We start from the raw sequence: 20,698 nt of genomic DNA on the forward strand, positions 1-20,698 counted from the left end.
CTATCTCACCTTACAGGGATGACAGGGATGAGGAATGAGCTTGTGTGAGGCTTTGAGCATTTTATGTGCTAAATGTTGTCATTATGCTCCGTGCCTTCTGTTCTCTATCACATTACTGATGCAGATCAATTGCCACAAATTGAGTGTCTGTAGCACCATTTCTCTTTAAAATGAGGATTAAATGAAACAAAACATTTGCAGCTTTGTATATTCCTCTTCCAAATGCCCAATACTGAATAAATGAAGAGGTTCCACCTGAATTACAAACTACTTTGCTTTTACCTCGTGGTGATTAACACAGATGAGTGAGAAAAGCAGAGTAATGAACAGAAAAGACCAACAAACTGCTACCATATGATTTCAGCAAAATGGGCTGGACATCGATGTAGAAAGGCAAAATCCTCAAAGAATGGAAAACACAGATATTAAGCCCAAGAAAGGTCAGCCGACAGGGCAGAAAAGGAAACCTATGGAAACCAGCCAGGGAGATTAAAGTTAAGCCCCACACAACTCTTATTTCACGTTGAAAGCCACAAACCATTCCCGGAAAGGAAGAAACTTTTATGCTCTCTCTTAGCCTTGATGTGAGCAACCTTCTTAAATGCTGCTCTATTTTATGAGAAGGGACTAAGTTCCCAGAGTTTTCCATTTACTCCTCCCTCAGGACTTTGGAAGCTGTTGTTCTTTCTTTCAACTTGGGATCATCTTCTACCATAGTCAGCTTTTGCTGGTCAGTATCAAGGGGAATCAGTCCATGAGACAGAGAAGATAAATAGTGGATATGCAAGCACTGGATAACCCAGACACAGCAGGAAAGCAGCGGTTTTGAATTTGGATACAGACTTGAGAGCACCAAAACCAGGAAACTTAGATGAACTACAGACTATTGAGTAACCAAAAAAAAAAAAAAAAAAAAGAAAGAAAGAAAAAAGAGACTGGAAATAGCCATTAGTTCAAAATAAAGCAGAGATCACAATGAGATTATAGATACCTTCTGTCCTATCACTTATCACAGAGCAGTTTGAACAACCAAGGAAACAGTTACAACAATGAGAACATATGTACTTCTTCACATGCTCAAGATGCCTTTCAGACATTACACATCTACTACACCAGACAACCTGTGTTCCCACAAGATGAACATTCCTACTCACGTGTTACACTTGGAGATGAAGATGCAAGGAGCTGGACTGATGACTCCAAGCCCACATAGTAAGTTAGAAGCAACATCAGAACACAGGAATTTCCAGTTGACCAGACTGAAGGCCTCTTGGTCTACTCCTTAATTTAAGGGCCTTTTTCCTCCCACCACCAGAGAAAGGAGAATACAGTGAATCACTGAACAACATTTCCATTGGTTAAAAAGCAGGTTTTTTAATTATTCTCTATTAATGTCTCTCAAACGGTTTTCCTTGCCCCAAAGGGCAGAAGCTGTCCAGCATGGCCCTATGTGAAATATATAAGTGATAGAAAGGAAATGAACAGGGCATGAGAGAGTCATGCAGTGCTTGGTTTCTTTCCTGAGGTACAGGGCCACACACATTGCATACTTTTATGTAATGAATTTGTTTAAAAAAGTTGTATTTATTTCAGCCTGTGGTAATGCAGTGTATTTAGATTATTACAGCCTGGTGCTACCACTAAATTCAACACCAGTTTTGATTTGTGATTGCAGTACTGTTAGATGTCAGTATAGGACATTGCACCACGGACTGATAAAAGGGTCTGACTGTATTTACAGCTGGAGACATCTTTGTCTTCTGCATTTGAGCAGGTTTTCCAGCTTTTCAAGGTGGTCACTTGGCCACCTGGAAGTTGAAACCAACAAGATAAACAGAGTGTGGAAAGGTCCCTTCTGAACAGGAGTAATCACACCTAAAAGATGATGTCACAGTTTTTGGAATTATGACTGCACTAAGAAATTACTGTGTTTGAAAGGACTTGACAGCACACTGCAAATCTGGGAGCAGTGGGTTTTCTTGATTAATTTGCTAGGAAAGAGAATCCGCAACCCAGATGTGATTCCCTCCACCAATATTGGTCACAGTTGACTGTAGGGTACTGAATCTGGAACTGAAAAGAAATGAAGGAAAAGCAAGCAACATAATGTGATTGAGACAATTCATCAGCAGAAAACGGCAAATAGCTTATATTTATTCTAAAATACTTCCAAAAGAAGAATCTTATGAAAGTCACTGTATTTCTTCATTGCAGAAGAGCAACTGTTTGGTCTGATACTGCTGTCAAAACACAGCAGCTGCTCAATGCATTGTTTTAAAAGGAAATAACACTTAACACACTGATATGGACTTAGCTAATTAAAGCCATGCATACATCCAGTGGAGGGCACTAGTTTGGGCTGGAGCATAACGTCCTCCACGAGGCTGCAAAAGTTCCACCCAAAAGGTAAATCTTAGACATCCAAAATACCTTGTGTCATGTTTATTTGCATCCTAAAAATGTTCAAACACAAATACCTCATTCTGGACCAGCTTTCTGGGATGTTCTGTTTGGGTTGCTATGGGTGATTGGAAGCACCAGAATTAATGTGTCAGCAGTGATTGGCAAGGCACTTTAAGACTGAGAGCACTTTCAACCAGCACTGATTTCATTCAAAACCATGGAAAAGTAGGGAGTCAAAAGGACCTTGAGAGAACCAAGGTCCATTGTACTACCATCATCGGTACCACCTCCTCCTCAGATACCTGAATGCCAATGAAGAAATAAAAAAGATATCTCCACACATTAGGAACATGTTCAGGTCCATTAAATATCATCTGATCGTGTGTACAAACAGCTGGAGCTGAACCAGCTTCCCTGCAACGTGTTCAGCACATGTCCAACAAGGTTAGCTCTTCCCATGGCAACCCAGACCTTTTCCTTTCCTTGTTGTGGGACACACATTCCATACCTAGGTAGGCACCTTCAGAAGACACTTATGCACTTCTCAGCTACAAAAAGAAAATGGGCCAGTCATGACTGTAATTCTCTCAGGCAATAGGCAGGAACTGGGTGAAGCTCCCAGAGGTTAACTTGGTGGGAGCTTCCTAAATCCTCACAAAGGAGCATGCAGAGCGACCAGCTCCAGTTACAGAGACTAACAACATCGCATGGCAAACCTGAGGTAACCTCTGACAAGCTCCTGGTGACACAGATAAGAGACAACATTCAGGTGAACCTGCTTTGGGGGATATTGTCAGGAAGTCACGTACACCAACCAACCCTTCCACACGAAGTGATGGGTGTCCCAGGTCATTGTCACCAAGCAGGATATGCCTGGTGCTGAATCATCACTGCACATGCTCTTCTACGTTTTTGCACCATGCAGCTTGTTGCCAAATATAATTTGATCTTTAACACTCAGTACTACAGAACACAACCAGGTAACTAAAACTTAAAAGCTTTACAAGAAGAGCTAACTTCACCATTTGAATTTACAGCCTTTCCCCCTGTACCTTAATGGTAGCAATAAATGCTGCCAACTTACATTAAAGGAGCATCCACTATCCAACCAGCAACCCTGAGCCTCTGGGCCATTTCTTCCAGTCCCTGGCAAAGCATTTCATTACAAATAATTCAGAGGAAGTTCTTACTTCTTTGTAGGACCCCAGTTGCCAGCACCTTTGAGAATCTCACTTGTTACCGCAGAAGATATAAAAATGTGGTAGTATAAACAATTTCAAACACTGTGCATTTGACAGAATGCAGCTTGTGCAAAAAGGGTATTTTAAAAGAAATAATTCCCACTGATTTTGATTATACTTATTATTTACTTTATTGAATTATTTCCACTTTTAAAATATACACTTCTTGCTCATGTTCTGCACTGTCTATTAAGATGGAGACTAAAACTAGACTGATTGGTTTTGCCTTTGGAATTCTGGTATCAGTTACCAACACAATAATTTTATGTTTAAATTGTAAATAATACCTGGTGAAATTTTAATCCAAACCAGTAAAACTTTTAAACTGAAATCTTGAAACTGTTTCCAGAAGCATTTCTCTCAATATCTAATTGTGCAACCTTTCTGAAGAACAGAATCGGTATTTTATGCCTACATTATGCAACCACATTGCACTCTGAAAATGGAATTATTCAGGGGGAATAATATTTCTTCAAAGAATGATTAATGAACTGAAAAGAAAAACCTGATGTTGTTACACCTCTCGCCTATCAGGCAAATACATAGAACAAATCAGTATGTTTTGTCCAAAGGCTGGAAAGCGTCCCAGCGACTCCCAACTGTCCGTAAATATATTATACTTCAGAAAAGCACGGTGCTCCAAGCCCGTAGACAGAGTGATATTCCTGTTCAATATGTAGACTCCATCATTGTGGAGAGTGCAGGTCAAGTTAAGACCCGATTTTGATGAGTTCTCATTGAGGTAGAGCCATTCTTTGGTAGCAATGTTGTAAGACTGCACAGTCAACACGTCCTCACTTTGGCTGGATCTCTGGTTTGGTCCAAGTTCAAGAATACAACCCCCTACCAGATATATAGTTTCTTCAACAGAGAGCATCTGCTGCTTGCGAACATGGACATCACAGAGTTCAAAGTTGGTCCAGGAATCAGAAGTGGGACAGTACTGCAAAATGTTCATATTCCTGTCTGAAACAGAGAGGAGACATTCACAAATAAATAACTGTATCAGAAGGTAGTCACGGAGGAAGGTTATTCCTCCCTACAAACTGCATCAGCCTTTATTACAGATAACATATTACAGTGCAAAAGCATGGCAAAATAGGGAAGAAATACTGATCATTGGGAACTCCAACTCTTTGTCCCTGACAAGAAAGTTTGAACGTTCTGTTCCTTTACAGAAGGGAAAAATTATGCTACTTCTGGCACATTCCATGTTGTAAATTGCCTGGGGATGCACACTTTAGCAGAATAATCCCTACCTTCTAACTTACACTTTTTATTTTGTCTCTGATTGATATGTAAAATGTTTTTATGAAAAGGGAAATGGAGCAATATTCTCCTCTCCAACAGTGGTCACAGATGAATCAAATTATCATGAAGACAGTATGCTTCATTAATGGCTGTCAAGTGCTGATTTATCACCCAAGTTTAACTTCAGTACTCTCCATTCATTCCATAAATCGAAATGTATGGAATAAAATTCATAAAACTGCTTACATTTCAGCAAGTGGCACGAAGGACCTAAGGGCACCTTATAAAGAGAGAAACACACACTGTCAAAATCATCCAGGAACCATGAACTCTGTGCTCCAGCATCAGACAGAGGCTCAGAAAGAAGCTGAAGTCATCTCCACACTTCAGTTACACCTCAGTGTGTGCATGTGTTTGCTATGGGGTTATTCTACAAAATCATTACAATACCATCCTGGTTTACAGTCCAGTGAAGATGCTGGCTGTGTGCAAGGTTTCACTAAATTGTCACACAACGCACAGGACTCATTAGCTAATAAATTCAGTTTCAGTCTCTGGAGACCTGAGCTTAAATCCAAACTCAAGTGACAAGCGGCAACAGGTTTGCAGAGTCCAGACTGGTCTTTTAATAAAATCTGCTCCATGTTACAAGTCTATCCTGCATGACAATTTCCAGATGAACTCCCAAAGGGAAGAGCAGACAGCGACATACTGACAAGTTATGTAAGGGCACAGGTATAAATAGCCAGAAATGTAACTGGATTGCCATGAATGAAGTGCATTAGTGGCATTAAGGAGGTGCTGCTCTAGCATTTGCCTGCGCTCTGATTATTTTCATAGCAACGTCCTATAAAATTGCTGATCAAAGCTCTACATATAGATGACCTTTGTCTACAAACAGATCATTCTCTGACTCATTAAGGGGAGGGGGAAATCCCAATTAAGTTTCTATGACTACCTACAGCAGTAAACTTCCCCTGTAAAAAGGGCTATCATTTGAGAGGGGGGTGTATGAAAGAGAAGTCCATTGCAACGTGGCCCTCATTTGCTCAGTCCACAGCCTGGGTCTTTTATATCCACTGAAATAATGAAAAAAAACCCCTGAACCAAAACCCACAATACAAAACATGAACTTTATAGTGCCTGACATGGAGTTTCTATTAGGATCTACGTCCGCAAGTGAGAGCTGAAAACAGGAAAGAGTGTCAACAAGTGTCATTATAATTTACAGTGGGAAATGCCAGATCCTCCCATATTTTGGAAAGTTCAGTCTCAGGAGAAAGTTCTATGCAAATTAAAAAAATAGCCCACAAAACCTACCAAAACTGAGGTATACATAGAAATACCACAAAATACTAAAAATTGGGTAACATATAAAAAATATTAATTGCTGCATATGTTTTATGCACTGAATATAGCAAACCAGCAAATAAACCTCAGTGTCTCTCAGACAGTTAGGCCTCAACACTCTCTGACATCTGCATAATTTGGAAGGGAAATCTCCAGTGTAACTGGCAATTCTGGTTTCTAAATCTGCTAGCTGTCCTAAGCCAAGGTGTCACAGATAAACTACTTGTAGACCCATATTCACAAAGTTATTGATAACAAGCACAGGTATTTGTTGTCCGAAAGGCTTATGTTTAAATCCAAGATCAAAGTGTGCTGCTTATCCACTACTCACGACCGCATATTGGTTTACTATCCTGCTTCCACTGAAAAAGACTTTTAGGAAAAGACCTAGGGAAAAACAGAGGCCTGAAGGACAGCAGCAATCCCCTGAGGTATGGGAGAAGCAACAGGTAAATGACTATCATCTTACAGGTAGTTAAGTACTGAGTAAGGAGCTCAACACAAGGTAGCAATCCTGACTGCACATGCCTTGTTAATGAATTTTAAGGGAATGGGATCTGCATTAGCAACGTGCTGATCTTCCCCTCCATGACACCAGGAGTAGACAGCCCCACGAAAGAACAGCACAAACATCAGAGAAGGAACTTGCAAAGTACAGGGGGTGTAGGTGAAAAGCTGGTCCTCCCATAATCATGTAATCCCAAATCTCCTTACCTCTTTTTTCTCTAGATAAAAGTGACAAAACCCTAACTCTGGTCTCTAGAGACAAGTCTTCCCCATTACCCTCTTTCAAACCCTTCTCCTCGTTCTCTTGTCTTAAAGGATCTTTCCCTTGGGATCTGACCTTTCAGCACAGCATGTGTTTTGTGCCAGACATCTTTGAGACCTAGTGCTGGACATCAGGGAGCACAGTACTCCCCAACAGGTCTTTTACTGGGGATGACCAAAGGACTGGGACTGCAGAACATACCACAGCGTGGCCCTCTGTATGGACACAGGCATGTCCATAGACTTCATTTTCCTCAGCAAAGCCAATAGATTCTGGGTCAGAATGGACTGGACAAGATGTGTTTGAAGGTTTTCATTACCATAAGGACAATGAGTAGCAGCAGCACGTCTTTTAAAAGCTTTAAAATTATTCAGAGCTAAAATCTTCTCAGACACTAGAAGGGACAGCTTGTTCTGTCTGTAAAAGTTGATTTGTCTTCTCATTTTATTCTCCATTTGGAAAGAAAACCTTTAAAACTACTGTGGTCAGATGAAGTGGGCAAAGGCCAAATTCAAACTTAGGAAATCCTGGTAAATACTGAAAATTTGACAAGTAAAAAAACCTGACTTCTAAAGCTCTGAGAAAATGTATTCCTCCCAAAGAATGGCACTCTGTGCTTAAGGAATAAGTAAATGGGAGCTCTTTTTAAGTGACTTGCTTTTTCACTGGATAAAGGAAAAGTAATTGTCAGGAGAGAATGAAACTTCAAATCCTTCCCTCTGTACAGTGTCCTCAGAAAACAGGGTATAGAAATGAAGTAAGTTAAAAATATTGGTTCTTGCTTAACTTTTAGATTATGATATTAAGTTATTAAGCTACAGCTTGAATTTGCTTGTGAAACACCGAAATGCTGTAGTGAAAAGACCATGACATCTGTAAATACATGAGAAATACGAACACAGGAAGATATTTTCTACACATTTCTCCTTCTGTCAATCTAAACCAAGTATTTAAAAAGAAAACAAAGTACATCTGTTGAGGCCTCTCTTTGTACTATGTGATCAAAATCTAAAAAAAATGAGGGCTAAGCTGGGTGCTGAAGTATCCATCACTTTGTTCTCTCACAATAATACAGCCCCAGATCCATGTTGGAACAAAAATATAAATACCTGATTCCTCTTCAACAGAGCTATTTTTTTTTTTTCATTTGTCAATTAATTTCTACCAGTGATTTATTTCCACATATTTTAATGAGCATTACGCAGCTTTCTACATCAGGTCAAAAGCTTTCTGAGACACAGAAGAAAATTATCCGGGCCTTAGAAACAATCAGGTAAAGAAAAAAAAAAGAAAAAAAAAGTAGAAGCAAACTTTCTACCTCGTGTAGTGTATCCTCCGATAACGTAGATCTTGCCCTTGCATTCACAAGCTGAGAATTCCACAAGAGGGTTTGGCATGGACGCCACGAAATTCCACCAGTCGTTTTCCGGGTTGTAGCACTCCACGTTGGAAAGGGACTGACCACCGATGGCATAGAGCTTTCCATTCACAGCCAAGAGCTTAAAATTGGATCTGAAAGAAACGATTGCAGCACTGAAATAGGTTACACAGATGTACAGAAATATAGGGGAAAGCGCTTCCTACCCAGGCTTCAACACACTCATCATCACTCACAGCTTGTACCATCACTTGCAACGTCTGAACTCTTCTGTGCAAGGCCAAAATTCTGTAATTACACTGTAATTACTTAGAGCTGTAACCAGTGACATTCTGGGTGTTATTGATGTTGACGCTGAGACTGATGAATATTTTAGTTTGCTTTTCAGTCAGTGCCAGTTTGAGCTCTAACTGTTTAGTTAACTAATGTGTTCAGTAGATGTCTCATTTTTATTAGGCTTTTAGTAAAGTATCTCTAGTAGAGAAAAATGCATTACATGTCATGGGAGACACATGTACACACAGTGAAGGATATTAGTAAAAATTGCAGAAATTTCAAACAAGACTTGATGAATGCCTAACAATGCATACTTGTCTTAGTTTGTATTATAGAATCTTTTCAATAACCCTAATAAAAAGCAATTTAAAGTGGAACACATTGAATCATGTTCAGCAAAGGGAAGAAAGAGTGAATCTCCTGTACCTTATTCAGCATTAAACTACTAAATACATCCTCTACCCCACTGAAGCAAGATCTATCTGTAAATTATGTTCTAGCCATAGCTGCACAAAATACATTGCACTCCATGAGCAACTATTTATTTCTCATTCTGTTCCATTATGTTCTCAAATTTCACACATGGCAAAGGGCAACTTTCTAACTACTGAAGCACAAGAAACCTTCTATCTTACACTCTGAAGGTGATACAGACAGAAACAAATAGTCCATGGATAATAAAGGTGCAAATCTGCAGGAAGAAATTTTAGGAACTGAAGACAGAAGCATTGTATGGTCAGCAATTCCTTCCAGCTATGGAAGCTGGGCTAATAAAAGATGAGTTCCTCCTCTCCTCAGAACCAGTCTCATTGCCTAGAAAGGTTGTTACTTCTCTGCTGCTGAGCCAATTGAGATTTTACCGTGAGTATCCCAATTAACTGGATGCGTGAAAGTCGCTGGAGTGCCCCAGCTCAGCATAAAGCCAAACAGGGAACTGTCTGTAAAACTGAAATGATGTTTGAGACTCGCACTGGCCTGCTGAGCACCAAAGGGAGTTTCACTCTGCATGAATCCAAGACTCAAAAACTTACCACTAAGTAGTTTTGCAGGGTTTTGTCTGGACAAAACGAACCCTGCCCAGCAGCAGACTGCCCTGCAATTTCTTTTTATTAAATATATTTGGAAAAAGAATTTGTTTCCAGATGGAATGATTTTGTTCTTCTCATCCTGATATAGCTTTGGAAACTAAAATGCTCCTTAGAAGGAATTAATTGGTTTTTATTCTTTTTTTTGTTTCCTGACATTTACAATGAAGTCATTATAGTCATCTTCTCTCTATAGCAATTATGTTTTCCATTTTAGAGAATCCAGAATACCATGGTAATCAGAAGCAGGTATGAAATGAGGATAATTACTTGAAAAGCATTATGATTTTCAAAGCAATGTATCTGTTCTAAAAGTTAGAATAGAAAAAAACTATCCCCAAATTAACAAAGGGACAAAACCAGAAAATGTAAATGCATTTTCCAAGTAATTCTTTGAAACCTAAAGTATGTTAGAAAGTCTGTAATTCTGTGCCTGTGAAGGAGATGGTGCAGAATGTTGCTTTGTAAAATGAGTCCATGCACACAGAGATAGCACTTCCCCATTCTAGGATTTTTTAGCCACTTTTAAAACATGCTGTTTCTGCCACTGAGGACAAGAATTAACTAAACAAGTGTGTAGTGTCCAAACATTAAAAGAATTCCGGTTTCCTAATTCACATGTGCTTCTCTAGTTACCCTCTAATTGTAGCCCCTTGCTATTTTGTCTGAATGGAGGCAATTTATCTGGTTTTGGTTGATGGCCTTTGCATCACTGGATTGTTTCTTGCAGCACAGGGAAAACTATCTGGTGAAACACATACAGCACAACTTTCAACTTTAAATATTCTAAAAGGAGGCCACACACTTTTGTGTCAGTCATTTAACCACTTCCAACACTTCTTAAAACAGATGACATTCGGTGGAAGTATCTCAGATTTATGGAACTCATTAAAGATAAGGTTCATTTTACTCAAAAGTAGCTGCAAGTATCCACCAGCGCACTTTATATGAAAGTTTGGACAATGGCTCAATATGTTACTAAAACTTCTGTCATTCACTTTTCCAGGCCAGTAACAGCAGGTGTTTTTATGGAGAGTGAATATTAGGAAATATTTAGTGCATTTTTACACTCTTTTAATGTGTTGGAGCAGCTGGAAAGAAGGAAAGCAAACACTGAGCAACCAGCCAGCTCTCCACAACTAACAACTGTTCCATGGACTACAGCTTGGAAACAACAGAGCTGAATGGTCCATCAGATCCAACCGCAGTGTAACTCCACCGGCACCAGTGGTTTATCCAAACCCAAGGGATGAAAAGGCACTTTCAAAACACCAGGCCTAGTGGGTCCCTTCTTGCTGGGGCAAGACAAGGTATGAGGTATCTTCTGACGACCCCATTTACTCTGAATGGAACCCCAGGAACACGAGCAAGCATGAGCCGTGGGGCTTTATCAAAGTTCCAAATACGTTTTTCATTCAATGTGCAAAGCACTACATGCACAAAGGAACAAGAATATAATGCAGAAACACAAGGGATCCAGGGGTGAAAGAGGCTTTCTGGATACAAGACACCTCTCAATAACTTGCCAAAACTCCCACATCATTCTGGACTGTGTTAAGAGCCATAGATGTATCTGCAGGAGACCCCTGTGGCAGTGCCTACAAAGAGGACAGACTCATGTTTTCTGTTCACTGGCAGATATTACTCATTTAGCAAACAACAAAAAGGAGTTAGCACACATACTAGGGAGGACTTTCTGTTCAGAGGGTGGCTAAACATGGGAGGAAGGAGGTTGGGATCTACATTGCTGGAGGGTTTTAAGAACAAGTTAGACGTGTATTTGCAAGGTCACCTTGGTCCTGCTGCAGAATCTGAGGCTTGAATTAACTAACATATTGTTTCCTCCTGCCAAGTGATCAACTTTAGCCTTAAAATTTCTCACAAATCATATGATCTTTTTCTTCTTTTTTCTAAAGTACTCACAACAAAGAATCATGAAAGCACAGTTACGAAGGCAATTCCAAAAGCATTTCATATTTTTTCAATGATCACTTTTTCTTTTTTCTTTTTTTTTTTTAATTTCTTATACGAGTCCGCAGAGCACATTGAATTCAATATTTAGCTTTGGAAGTGTGTGATAAATTTGTGATAAATAAGGTCTGAATATTTCTAACTTAATAATTTTTGAAAAGTCTATTTTCCTTCAACACAGAAGAATTTTGAGGGAAAAAGAACTAAAAAATGAGGAAAGAGAAGGTCTCATAAACAGCTAGTATTCTTTTCTTCTATATGCCTCTAAGAGTTCTCAGAGTGGCAGCAGTTCAGGCACAGATTGCTCACAAAAATCATGTTCCACATGCACGTGTATAATTCCAGCCAGGGGCTTACATGGGTATTCCAAGCCTGGAGGATTTACCTGCCATGAGTAGGAATGTTCTGAAGGAAAACATAAGTGGAATACACAGTTGCAACTGGCACATGCAGTAGAACTCTATCAAGTATATTATTTTTAAATAGCAAATTTCAACTGATAGTGTAAACTAAAAACTATAGAAGGGTATTCAAGGACATTACTTCCAACAGTCCTCTATGTACTTTGTTACCTTCTTGACCCCAGAAACCACAAGTGATCTTGGGTAACACTTACAATAAGTTTCTTCTATTAAAAAGTTCAGGTCATTTTTCTGAGGACACTCTTCCAAGTACATAAATATCTCTAGAAGGAAAAGACCTAGAAACTGTGATCTGTTATGGACAATTTGGGGCAATAGATTTAGCCCTCAGATGATGAGAAATTCCATGCTCAGTCACAGGCTTCCTATATGAGCCTGAGCAAATTATTTTAGCTCCCTTGTGTTAAATAGGGAATAACACTTCCTAAAGGACCTGTGGGCATCAGAAGAATAATATACAGGAGTTACCTACTGTGAACAAGTTTGAAACTACAATAATAAGACCTCTACACCTAGTAAAAAAGCTAACAGCAATAATCTAAACCAGAATGGCTGCTGAGCATTCAGGATAAATCTGATGGCTTTTGTCTTCTACTCAGAAGTAAGTTGGGACTATTTTATCTAAGCATGTGTAGAGAATCTCAGCACTCTGGAATTCTATATCACAACAATGGAAATAGTTAAAGATAAAAATATCATGTAATTTTTTTAAAGGTTTTTTGGGGCAGAGAATTCCTATATGAACAGCAAACTAGCACAACTATTTCCACAACTCCTCAGCCTTTCCTTGAGGCCAGCATATGCAGCCACTCATTTGGACAAATCCAGATACTCAGTTGTCTGAAGTCAAACCAACTTCAATGGAAACTGGAACCCTCCCTCAAGGCATGTAAAAAATTCATCCATGGGATGTAATTGTATTGGCTGACATAAATTCATTTGCCAGACAGTCACACGACTGCAATTCCTAAGCAGCAGGCTGGGCAACTGCCCTGCTTATTTTACTACAGCACAACAAACTAAAAATACAATGCCAGGCAAAGTGCAGAACTAATTATACCACATGTGTGTGGCAGACAGGCAGCAGCACTTTTGATGTTTCATGCAAAACCCCTCATATTCAAACTCTTCCTGCTCTTGGCTCCTTCAGCAGAGGCCATCCCTTTCTGCCTTCTGGCCACAAAATGTCGAGCGGGTCCTCAGGGAGCTGAAATATTATGTCAGATAGAAAAAAATAATAATTAATAACTGCAGAGGTGAGACTCCATGAAGGTGGTGAAGTCAAAAACGTGTTTTGTGAAGGAGTCAGCTGAGTTTCCATGAAAAAAAGTTCCCTCAATTATTCAGGGAGCAAGATACTCACTTGTTGATACTTTGTAGTCTAGGGGCAGGAGTAATTCTCAGTTCTTTTTGGCCTGAAATAAGTACCATGAACTGTAGGACTGGGATTATTCCAAAAATATCCATTTGCACACTACTTTTCTGAAATAAATTGCCAAAGTGAAGATCTGTGCTAAGGAACACCTTGCTGTCACCTGTCCTGGGTTGGAAGAATAAGTTGGTGAAGATAGTAATATTAGGAGAAAATATCCATGTGTTCATTTCAAGTATAACGATCCCAGAAATAAAAAGGGAAAGCATGGAGGAAAAAAAGGCTGATCTAGAGTTTGAATACCCAGGTTGCAAGGTGAAAAAAGGGCCTCGAAAAAGTATTTTTCAAGAACCATGCTGCAGAATCTTCACACGTCTTTCCTGTTATACACATGACACAACCCAAAACCTCATAACCTGATCAGTGAGTGATTATGGAGGCGAATATTTCAGTGAAGTTCTTGCAATACAGGAAATGGGGAAAAAAAAAGGTGAAATGGGTAAGACCTAATTTTAGGTCAAACCCTTGTTTTGAGGGGCTTTAGGTGGCAAAAGCTGAATAGAGCCTGCAGTTTTACTACCCAGATATAAAGCATTTATGCCAATGGTTTGGGTCTCTTCTTGCTCTTTCAGTTTACTGGATGAAGAATTTCCATTCTGCAGTGAATTTTGGCCTCCTTACTTGTTCTTTTTCCAAGAGACAAGATAAAATTTAAAATATTTTTTCTAAAATGGAAACATGAAGGAAGTTCACACTGGAGAACAAAACCACTTTGTTTCAGTGAAGTAAAAGACTTTGTATTTATAACTCCAAAGTGTGATTGAGGTAGAGCAGCTACAGCCCTGGCCAGGGAGAAGGCCTCTCTGCTTGGATCCTTCTCAAGGCTAGCTCCCTACTTCTCTTTCAATACAAATTGTACAAGTGTTTCTGAATATTAACTTAAACATAAATGTCAAATAACCAATTTAAAAAGATAAAGGAAAAAAGAAAAATAGTCAAAATGATAAATGATTCCCAGCTCCAAATATTCCCACTAAGTGAGAAATTTCTCACAATCCTCCTGACATTTTTCTGGTGAATATTTAACTGAAATGCAGGCCTACAAAACATTCTGAGTTTTATGGAAGTACAAACCAATGAATAACTGCTCCAACTAAATTTTTGCAGCCATCTCCAGCTCTGGTAGAGAGTATATCCCCACTAAGAGCAGAAAATCTTGTCACTTACTTAACTGGAATTAAAATATACCACAAAGAAAGCAGGACTGGAATTTTATCTTCGGGTTGTTGGTTTTTTTAAACCTTTGTTATTTCTAAGAGAATTTTTACAACCACCCAGCTGTTTGGAGACACTGGATCCTTGTACACTGCAGTTTAAAGAAGTGGGGAGCCCACCACCATTTCACACCAAGGTGAGTGATCGCTCATGGTGGAAGGTCACAGCACAGTCTTCCTCTGCTGACGCCCAGCTCGTGGTCTCCCACAGCATTTAACAACGAACCCCGTCTCCCTCATCATTCCCCTGCCACGACAGCTCCCTGAGGGTGGTCCCTGAACAGGAGAGAGGTGGCTGTGTTGTGCTGCTGTGGGATGAGTGTTGCTAGGAAAGCCCGTCCAGTGGCTCACTGCCAAGTGGTGGCCAAGCACCGCGGTCCTTCCCACCGCGGGACGCGCGAGGCTCCTAATACAGAGATGGGGCTGAACCACCCCCTGTAACACCGAGTGCAGCCAGTGGGACCCAGCGGGATCTGTTTCAACAACATACATGGACACAGGTGTATGTCAGGGAGCAAGGGTTACCTCTTCTGGTTCATTGAAGCCAGCTGAGTCCATTCGTTTAGGCAAGGGTTGTAACAATGGGCAGCCGAAATCTCCTGGCTGGTGATCCTGTAACCCCCGACGATGAACAGGTAATTGTCCAGCATCGCCGACCCGTAGCCTCGGACGCTCACCAGATCAGGGGGCAGGTTGTTGGCCAGGGGCAGCCACCGCTGCGCCTCCTCGTCGTACCTCAGCATAGACCACGGGGGTTCCACCTGAGGGTGACAGCCCGGCGGCAGGCCCGGGGACGAGGCGCTCATGAAGTCCCCGATGACCACGAGGGTGGCGGTGCCCCTCATCCGCCTCTCCTTCAGCTGCTGCTGGAGAGCGAGGGGCAGGAGCAGATGTGGCCGGGCATCGGGCCTCCGCAGCACCTGATGGTAATGGGCGGCCATGAAGTCTAGACAGGCGTCGTGCAAGTCCTGGAGGCCGTAGACCTGCGCCAGGCGGTGCAGCTCGAAGCAGTTGCCCAACCTCACCTGGGACAGGAGCAGGCGGAGCAGGGGCGTGACCTGCAGGTAGGAAGCGGCCTCCACCAGCTCCTCCAGCAAAGGGGGCTCCTCATCGCCGCCCTCCTCCTGCTCCAGCCTGGCCAGGCAGGACGTGTTGATGAAGTCCAGCACCAGCTCCAGCCCCAGGGCGCTCAGCCCCCCGCGCAGCAGCTGCTCCTCCTGCCCCTGCCCTGCCTCCCGCATTCCCGAGCGGTAGAGCGCTCGGAAATAGTCACTCTGCTCGATCAGCTTCCTCTTGCACACCGGGTAGCGCTTGTCCCCCAGCCGGATCTGCACCACCTCCTCCCCCGCACCGGCCCCATCCCCTGCTTCCCTTTCCCCCTCCTCTTCCTCCTCCTCCTCCCGCCGCCGCCGTTCCGCCAGGGACATCGCTCACCCCGGGCCTGGCTGCGCTTCAGCCCGGACGGTGCCGGCAGCGCCCCGGCTCCTCCTCCGCCGGGCCGGGCCGGGCCGGGCCGGGATGGGCCGGGATGGGCCGGGATGGGAGGAGCGGAGCGGCGCCGGGAAGCCGCGGGGGCGGGCGGGGAGGCGCTGCCGCCGCTCAGGCCCTGCAAGGAGAGGGAAGGGGAAGGGAAAAAAAAAACCCGCACGTAGAGAAGAAAGAAAGAAAAGCCCTAAAAAGGCAATGTTGAGCGCTCCGGCGCTGCCCGGCTACCAGCCGGGGGGGGCAGCAGGGCATCCCTCGGGCCCAGCGCTGGGGAGAGGGCACTGCCCGTCCCGGGTGGGTGCCAGGGACACGGTGGGAAAGGCCGAGTGCTCGGCTCCAGGGGGACAGGCCAAAGGCTCAGCGATCGCCCCCGATGCTCCCTTCTCTCCTTCGCTCCTGATTTGGGCCGGGATCGCAGCTCCAGCCGCAGCTCTGACCCCTTGCCATAAATGTACCGCTGCATCCCTGGAAACGGGGAACGTTCTCGAACCACACACGCAGGGAAAAAGGACGGTATGTGTACACACAGCCAGAGAGGAGGAGGGAGCGGTACAGCCCGACACTCTGGCATCCATTCCCTAACAAAAAACAACCGACGGGCTCACCTGGCACATCTGGTGCAGCAGTGGGATTTAGGAATCACAAGTGTGATACGTAATTCTGCTATGATTCCTCCCGCATAAGTCCATCTGTGTCTCAGCTTCTGGTTTGGCCTGTGAAGACACTGTATAACCTGTTCTGCTGCTCTATATTCTCTATTTAAACCAAGTTGCTGGAACAGGACATCTCAGGAGAGTGAGCTACATACCAGGGCCCTGAGTTTGTTGGACATGAACAAGGAAAGAGTAAATTAACAACTGGGCATCTTGAGCAGGGATAAAGCAGCAGATTTGCTGTTTGAGTTGTTACATTATTCAAACATAATGACAGTTCTTCAAAACAAAAACAAACAAACAAACAAAAAACAACAAAAAACCAAAACAAAACACCACCTGCTGAAACAGCTGAGGAGATCTGCCATCCCATGTACTCCTATCTGATGATGCTTAATACAAACATGTTCAAAATATATTTATCTTTATAAAGATATTTCTTCCACCTCATATGTTGCAGACCATAGAAAATCTTTTCCTTTAGCAGTAGTGTGACTTATCTCCAGTTATTGCAGATTGCTTAGATTTCAGACAACTCCCTACTTCCACTGCTTGGAAGGGATCTTTCCCCCCCCTATTAAAACTTTTCAGAGTGGTATTAGGCTGTTTGGGGTGGGAGGGATGTCCCTCTTTTTTAAGGAAGGCAGAGTTGTTTGCTTTTTAGCATTTCCTCTCACTGTTTTGATCTTCAGCTTCTTCACTCTAGCTCATACAGATGACATGAATGTCAATCTCAGTTACAGGTGTTCTTTCCTGATGACTTTTATACAAGCATTTTTTGAGGTGAGGCAGATTTCTGTGCGTTTTTGTTTTCCACTTCAAATCATTTTCATCATCTTGCTTTTGAAGGGCCCATTTCATGTTCTGACATCTTTTCCTGTAGGATATCAGCCAGTCCCAAAGAGCTCTCTTTAGCAGCCACAGTCCCTCATCAGGTCACTATCACCTCTCACTTTCCTACTAATGAGTTTCACTCTTTGCTTAGTTTGTGTTCCTCTTTCATTGTCCCTCAATATTTAGTTAATTTTCAAATTCCACTTTCCTGTCTTCTGTTCTTGATGAAGCACTGCATTGTTTTGCTTTCTGAGTTTCTTACACCTACCTGAAGCTCAGTTATGATCACTGGACTGTTTTTTCTCTGCTTCAGGTTCACATCATCAGATAAGATCATCACACACAAGAGTCTCACCACTTCTGTAGCAGTCCAACCCATAATTCCTTCTTGCACTTTAATTCCCATAGGCAGACATTTAAAGCAATTGTAATCATTCATACTGCAGAGGTAAACAGAGTTCTCATGTTTGGCATGGACAGTAAGCTCCCCTGTTGGAATACAGTATGATTGCCAACACAGTGGTATGATTGCCATCTTTAGACATCTGTTTTGGAGTCTCTTATGTTTCATGTGTTCATAAGTTAGCTCCTAATTGGTGAGTGGTTTTTTCCATGTAGTCAGTTATGGTAAGTTTGACCTCAAAGTGTTGACACTGCAGCCTGGGTAGATGGAATATTTTTTCTGTTGCCTTGTGTGTCTTCCTGTTGCCTGTGTGCCTGCACCTGCCACTCTGCCTGAGTTTTGAGTCCTTCTTCCTCACAGTCCATGAGATTTGTTAATAGACTGGATCAGTTCTGTCACGTACTAATAGGTATTTTCTTTCTGCCAGCAAACTTTTGAGGGCACAGACTCCTACAGCTTTCACCAGGAGCTCTCACTTGCCCCAGGGTCAGCAGTGCTCTCTGTTAAATGGCCACTTTTGAAAAAACCTACATGTGTTTCCTTATTCAGTTGTTTTTACTGGGCTTATTGAGAGCTATCTATGCTTTATCCAAGCTTAGGGCAGGGCAATTGTGTTAAGGCAGAGTATGCTGACAGGGCAGTTCCCTTGTTTTTCACTACACTAATCAGTCAGTCTGTATGGTGTGCTTATAGGGTACTTACACTTCAAATGCACCAGGGCAAGGACTACTCTTTTGTTCCACTTTTGTAGAGATAATTTCCTTTGTCTTCCAGTCCACTGCTATGGTTTATGCTCAGATCAATAATACATGCTATTATACTGGAATCAAAGAACAGGTCTTGTTGTTTCACCAGCAGTCGTCTTGGTTGATCTTAAGTGAGTAAGAAGTGTATTTTTCAGAGCTGGAACTCTAGTGCTAGAGCTACAAAATCAAAATCTATAGTTCAGAGCCATAAAAGATTTGAATGATTTTTTGAAACAAATATGAAAGACCATCTGTCATTCTACAAGAACACGCTGAAGCATGAAACAACATGAAAACAATCGTGGTAGATGTTAAATGAGTTTGTGATAAAACATACCCTGAAGGACAAGATATTTACACAGAGAGGAAGACAAGAGTAACTTTGCTCAGCTTTTCAATACCTATCTTTTAGAGCCAAAGCTCCTGGGGCAAAATCTTCAAGCTGTTTTAGGTAGTTCCGGTTTCTTTACAGTACCTGAGAGAAAAATTTATCTCAAGGAAAAGGGTTCTTAAATGCCAACAAACAGACCAGGAAGACACCAGAGAGTCTCAGTCAGGGCTCTCTTGCTCTAGAGTTGAGATGGCTATGCTTGTGATTCACAGTCTGGACAATTTTTTTCCTGTGCCTGGTGTCTGAACTATTTTCCTGTAATTAATGCCGAATTATTTCCAAGGCTGAAAAGAGATCACTCTTTTCTTTTAGAAAGACTTGGAAATGGAAGAAGCTCTTTTATACAGCAGCTACATCGTATTAGACCATTCAACCATGATACAGAAAATCTAAGCCTTTCTCTTCCTGGGCATACCTTTCTGTAGCCCTCTGACTTTTCCAACATAGCAAAAGAAAGGGAACACAGAGAGCCAGGAGGAGCTACGGCTTCAGAGGCAGGAACAGTAAAGCCAGAGATAAGTAGACAGAAGTGGCACTAATCCTGTTTTGTGTAGAACTCAGCTCATGCTTCCTGACTGGCAAGGAATGCCTATGGGGCTGGTGTGCTCCTGCTCTGTGTGCTAGGGCTGAAGCCTGCTTACACTTTGGATTCACTTCAAGTGTCTTACAGTGCTTAGATTTACTTAGAAAACCATGGCCACTTGTTTTTCCTCTGTGACACTCAATGACTTTGTGTAATAAGCTGGGTCTCCAGACTGGCAAGGTCAGAAGACACAGCAAAGGGAGGGTGGAGGGATAACCAAAGCACCAGTGATAGGGAGTCAGAATGACAAATGCTTTTCTTGTCAGGAAACCTGGTTTACATATACATGAAACATATCCTGAATTTCTCTGGGGGTTTAACCCAAGATCACACAAAAAATGTGCAGCAGAAGAGAACCAAACCCTTAAGCATCAGTACAGTGCCTAAGGGAAGTGGTTTTGTGCTTGTTTTAGGCAAACCTCTTGATTTAATGCAGATACACTGGATAACACTTGAGAGTAACACCAACCTAAATGCTCTAAGGATAGAACCACATAGAGTGAAAAAAAACAGTGAGAAAATTGAATTCCTTTCAGCCTTATTAGTCTAAAGTGTGAAATGGAACAGAATCAGGGGTTATTTAAAATATACATGCTATCTAATATAAAATATAAAGTGCCCCATTCTTCCCTCTGAGACGCCAGGGAATTGTATTGCACTGCCAGGGAACTCTGAATTGAGTAATAGTGGAATTACTCAAGAGAGGAATTATTCTTTTGGAAAGGATTTGCCACTGCTGCCATTGTTTAGTATTTTCCTTGTCATGGGATACAAAGTAAGCATCTATGGAACATAGGAAATATCCTGCAGT

The 20,698-nt window shown here is 42.0% G+C and overlaps 1 protein-coding gene across 1 annotated transcript; it reads right to left on the reverse strand.

The window, feature by feature from the left end:
• Positions 1-2,125: 2,125 nt before the first annotated feature.
• On the reverse strand, positions 2,126-16,219 carry KLHL42 (kelch like family member 42). Its single transcript, XM_051770772.1, has 3 exons — positions 15,318-16,219; positions 8,333-8,526; positions 2,126-4,610 (listed from the first exon to the last, which is right to left on the reverse strand). The coding sequence occupies exons 1-3, from the start codon at positions 16,217-16,219 to the stop codon at positions 4,159-4,161; spliced, it is 1,548 nt and encodes a 515-aa protein (XP_051626732.1). The 3' UTR covers positions 2,126-4,158.
• Between the last annotated feature and the right edge of the window lie 4,479 nt (positions 16,220-20,698).

This window comes from Manacus candei, unplaced genomic scaffold (genome assembly GCF_025592945.1).
Source record: "Manacus candei isolate 608988 ecotype Guabito, Panama unplaced genomic scaffold, ASM2559294v1 h1tg000124l, whole genome shotgun sequence".
Classification (NCBI taxonomy): Eukaryota; Metazoa; Chordata; class Aves; order Passeriformes; family Pipridae; genus Manacus; species Manacus candei.

Coding starts and splice junctions, on each gene's coding strand:
- KLHL42 (XM_051770772.1), bottom strand. CDS start 16,219: ATGTCCCTGGCGGAACGGCGGCGGCGGGAGGAGGAGGAGGAAGAGGAG. Junction 8,527..15,317: donor GCTTCAATGAACCAGAAGAG/GTAACCCTTGCT, acceptor CGTTTCTTTCAG/ATCCAATTTTAAGCTCTTGG. Junction 4,611..8,332: donor CGGAGGATACACTACACGAG/GTAGAAAGTTTG, acceptor TCTCTGTTTCAG/ACAGGAATATGAACATTTTG.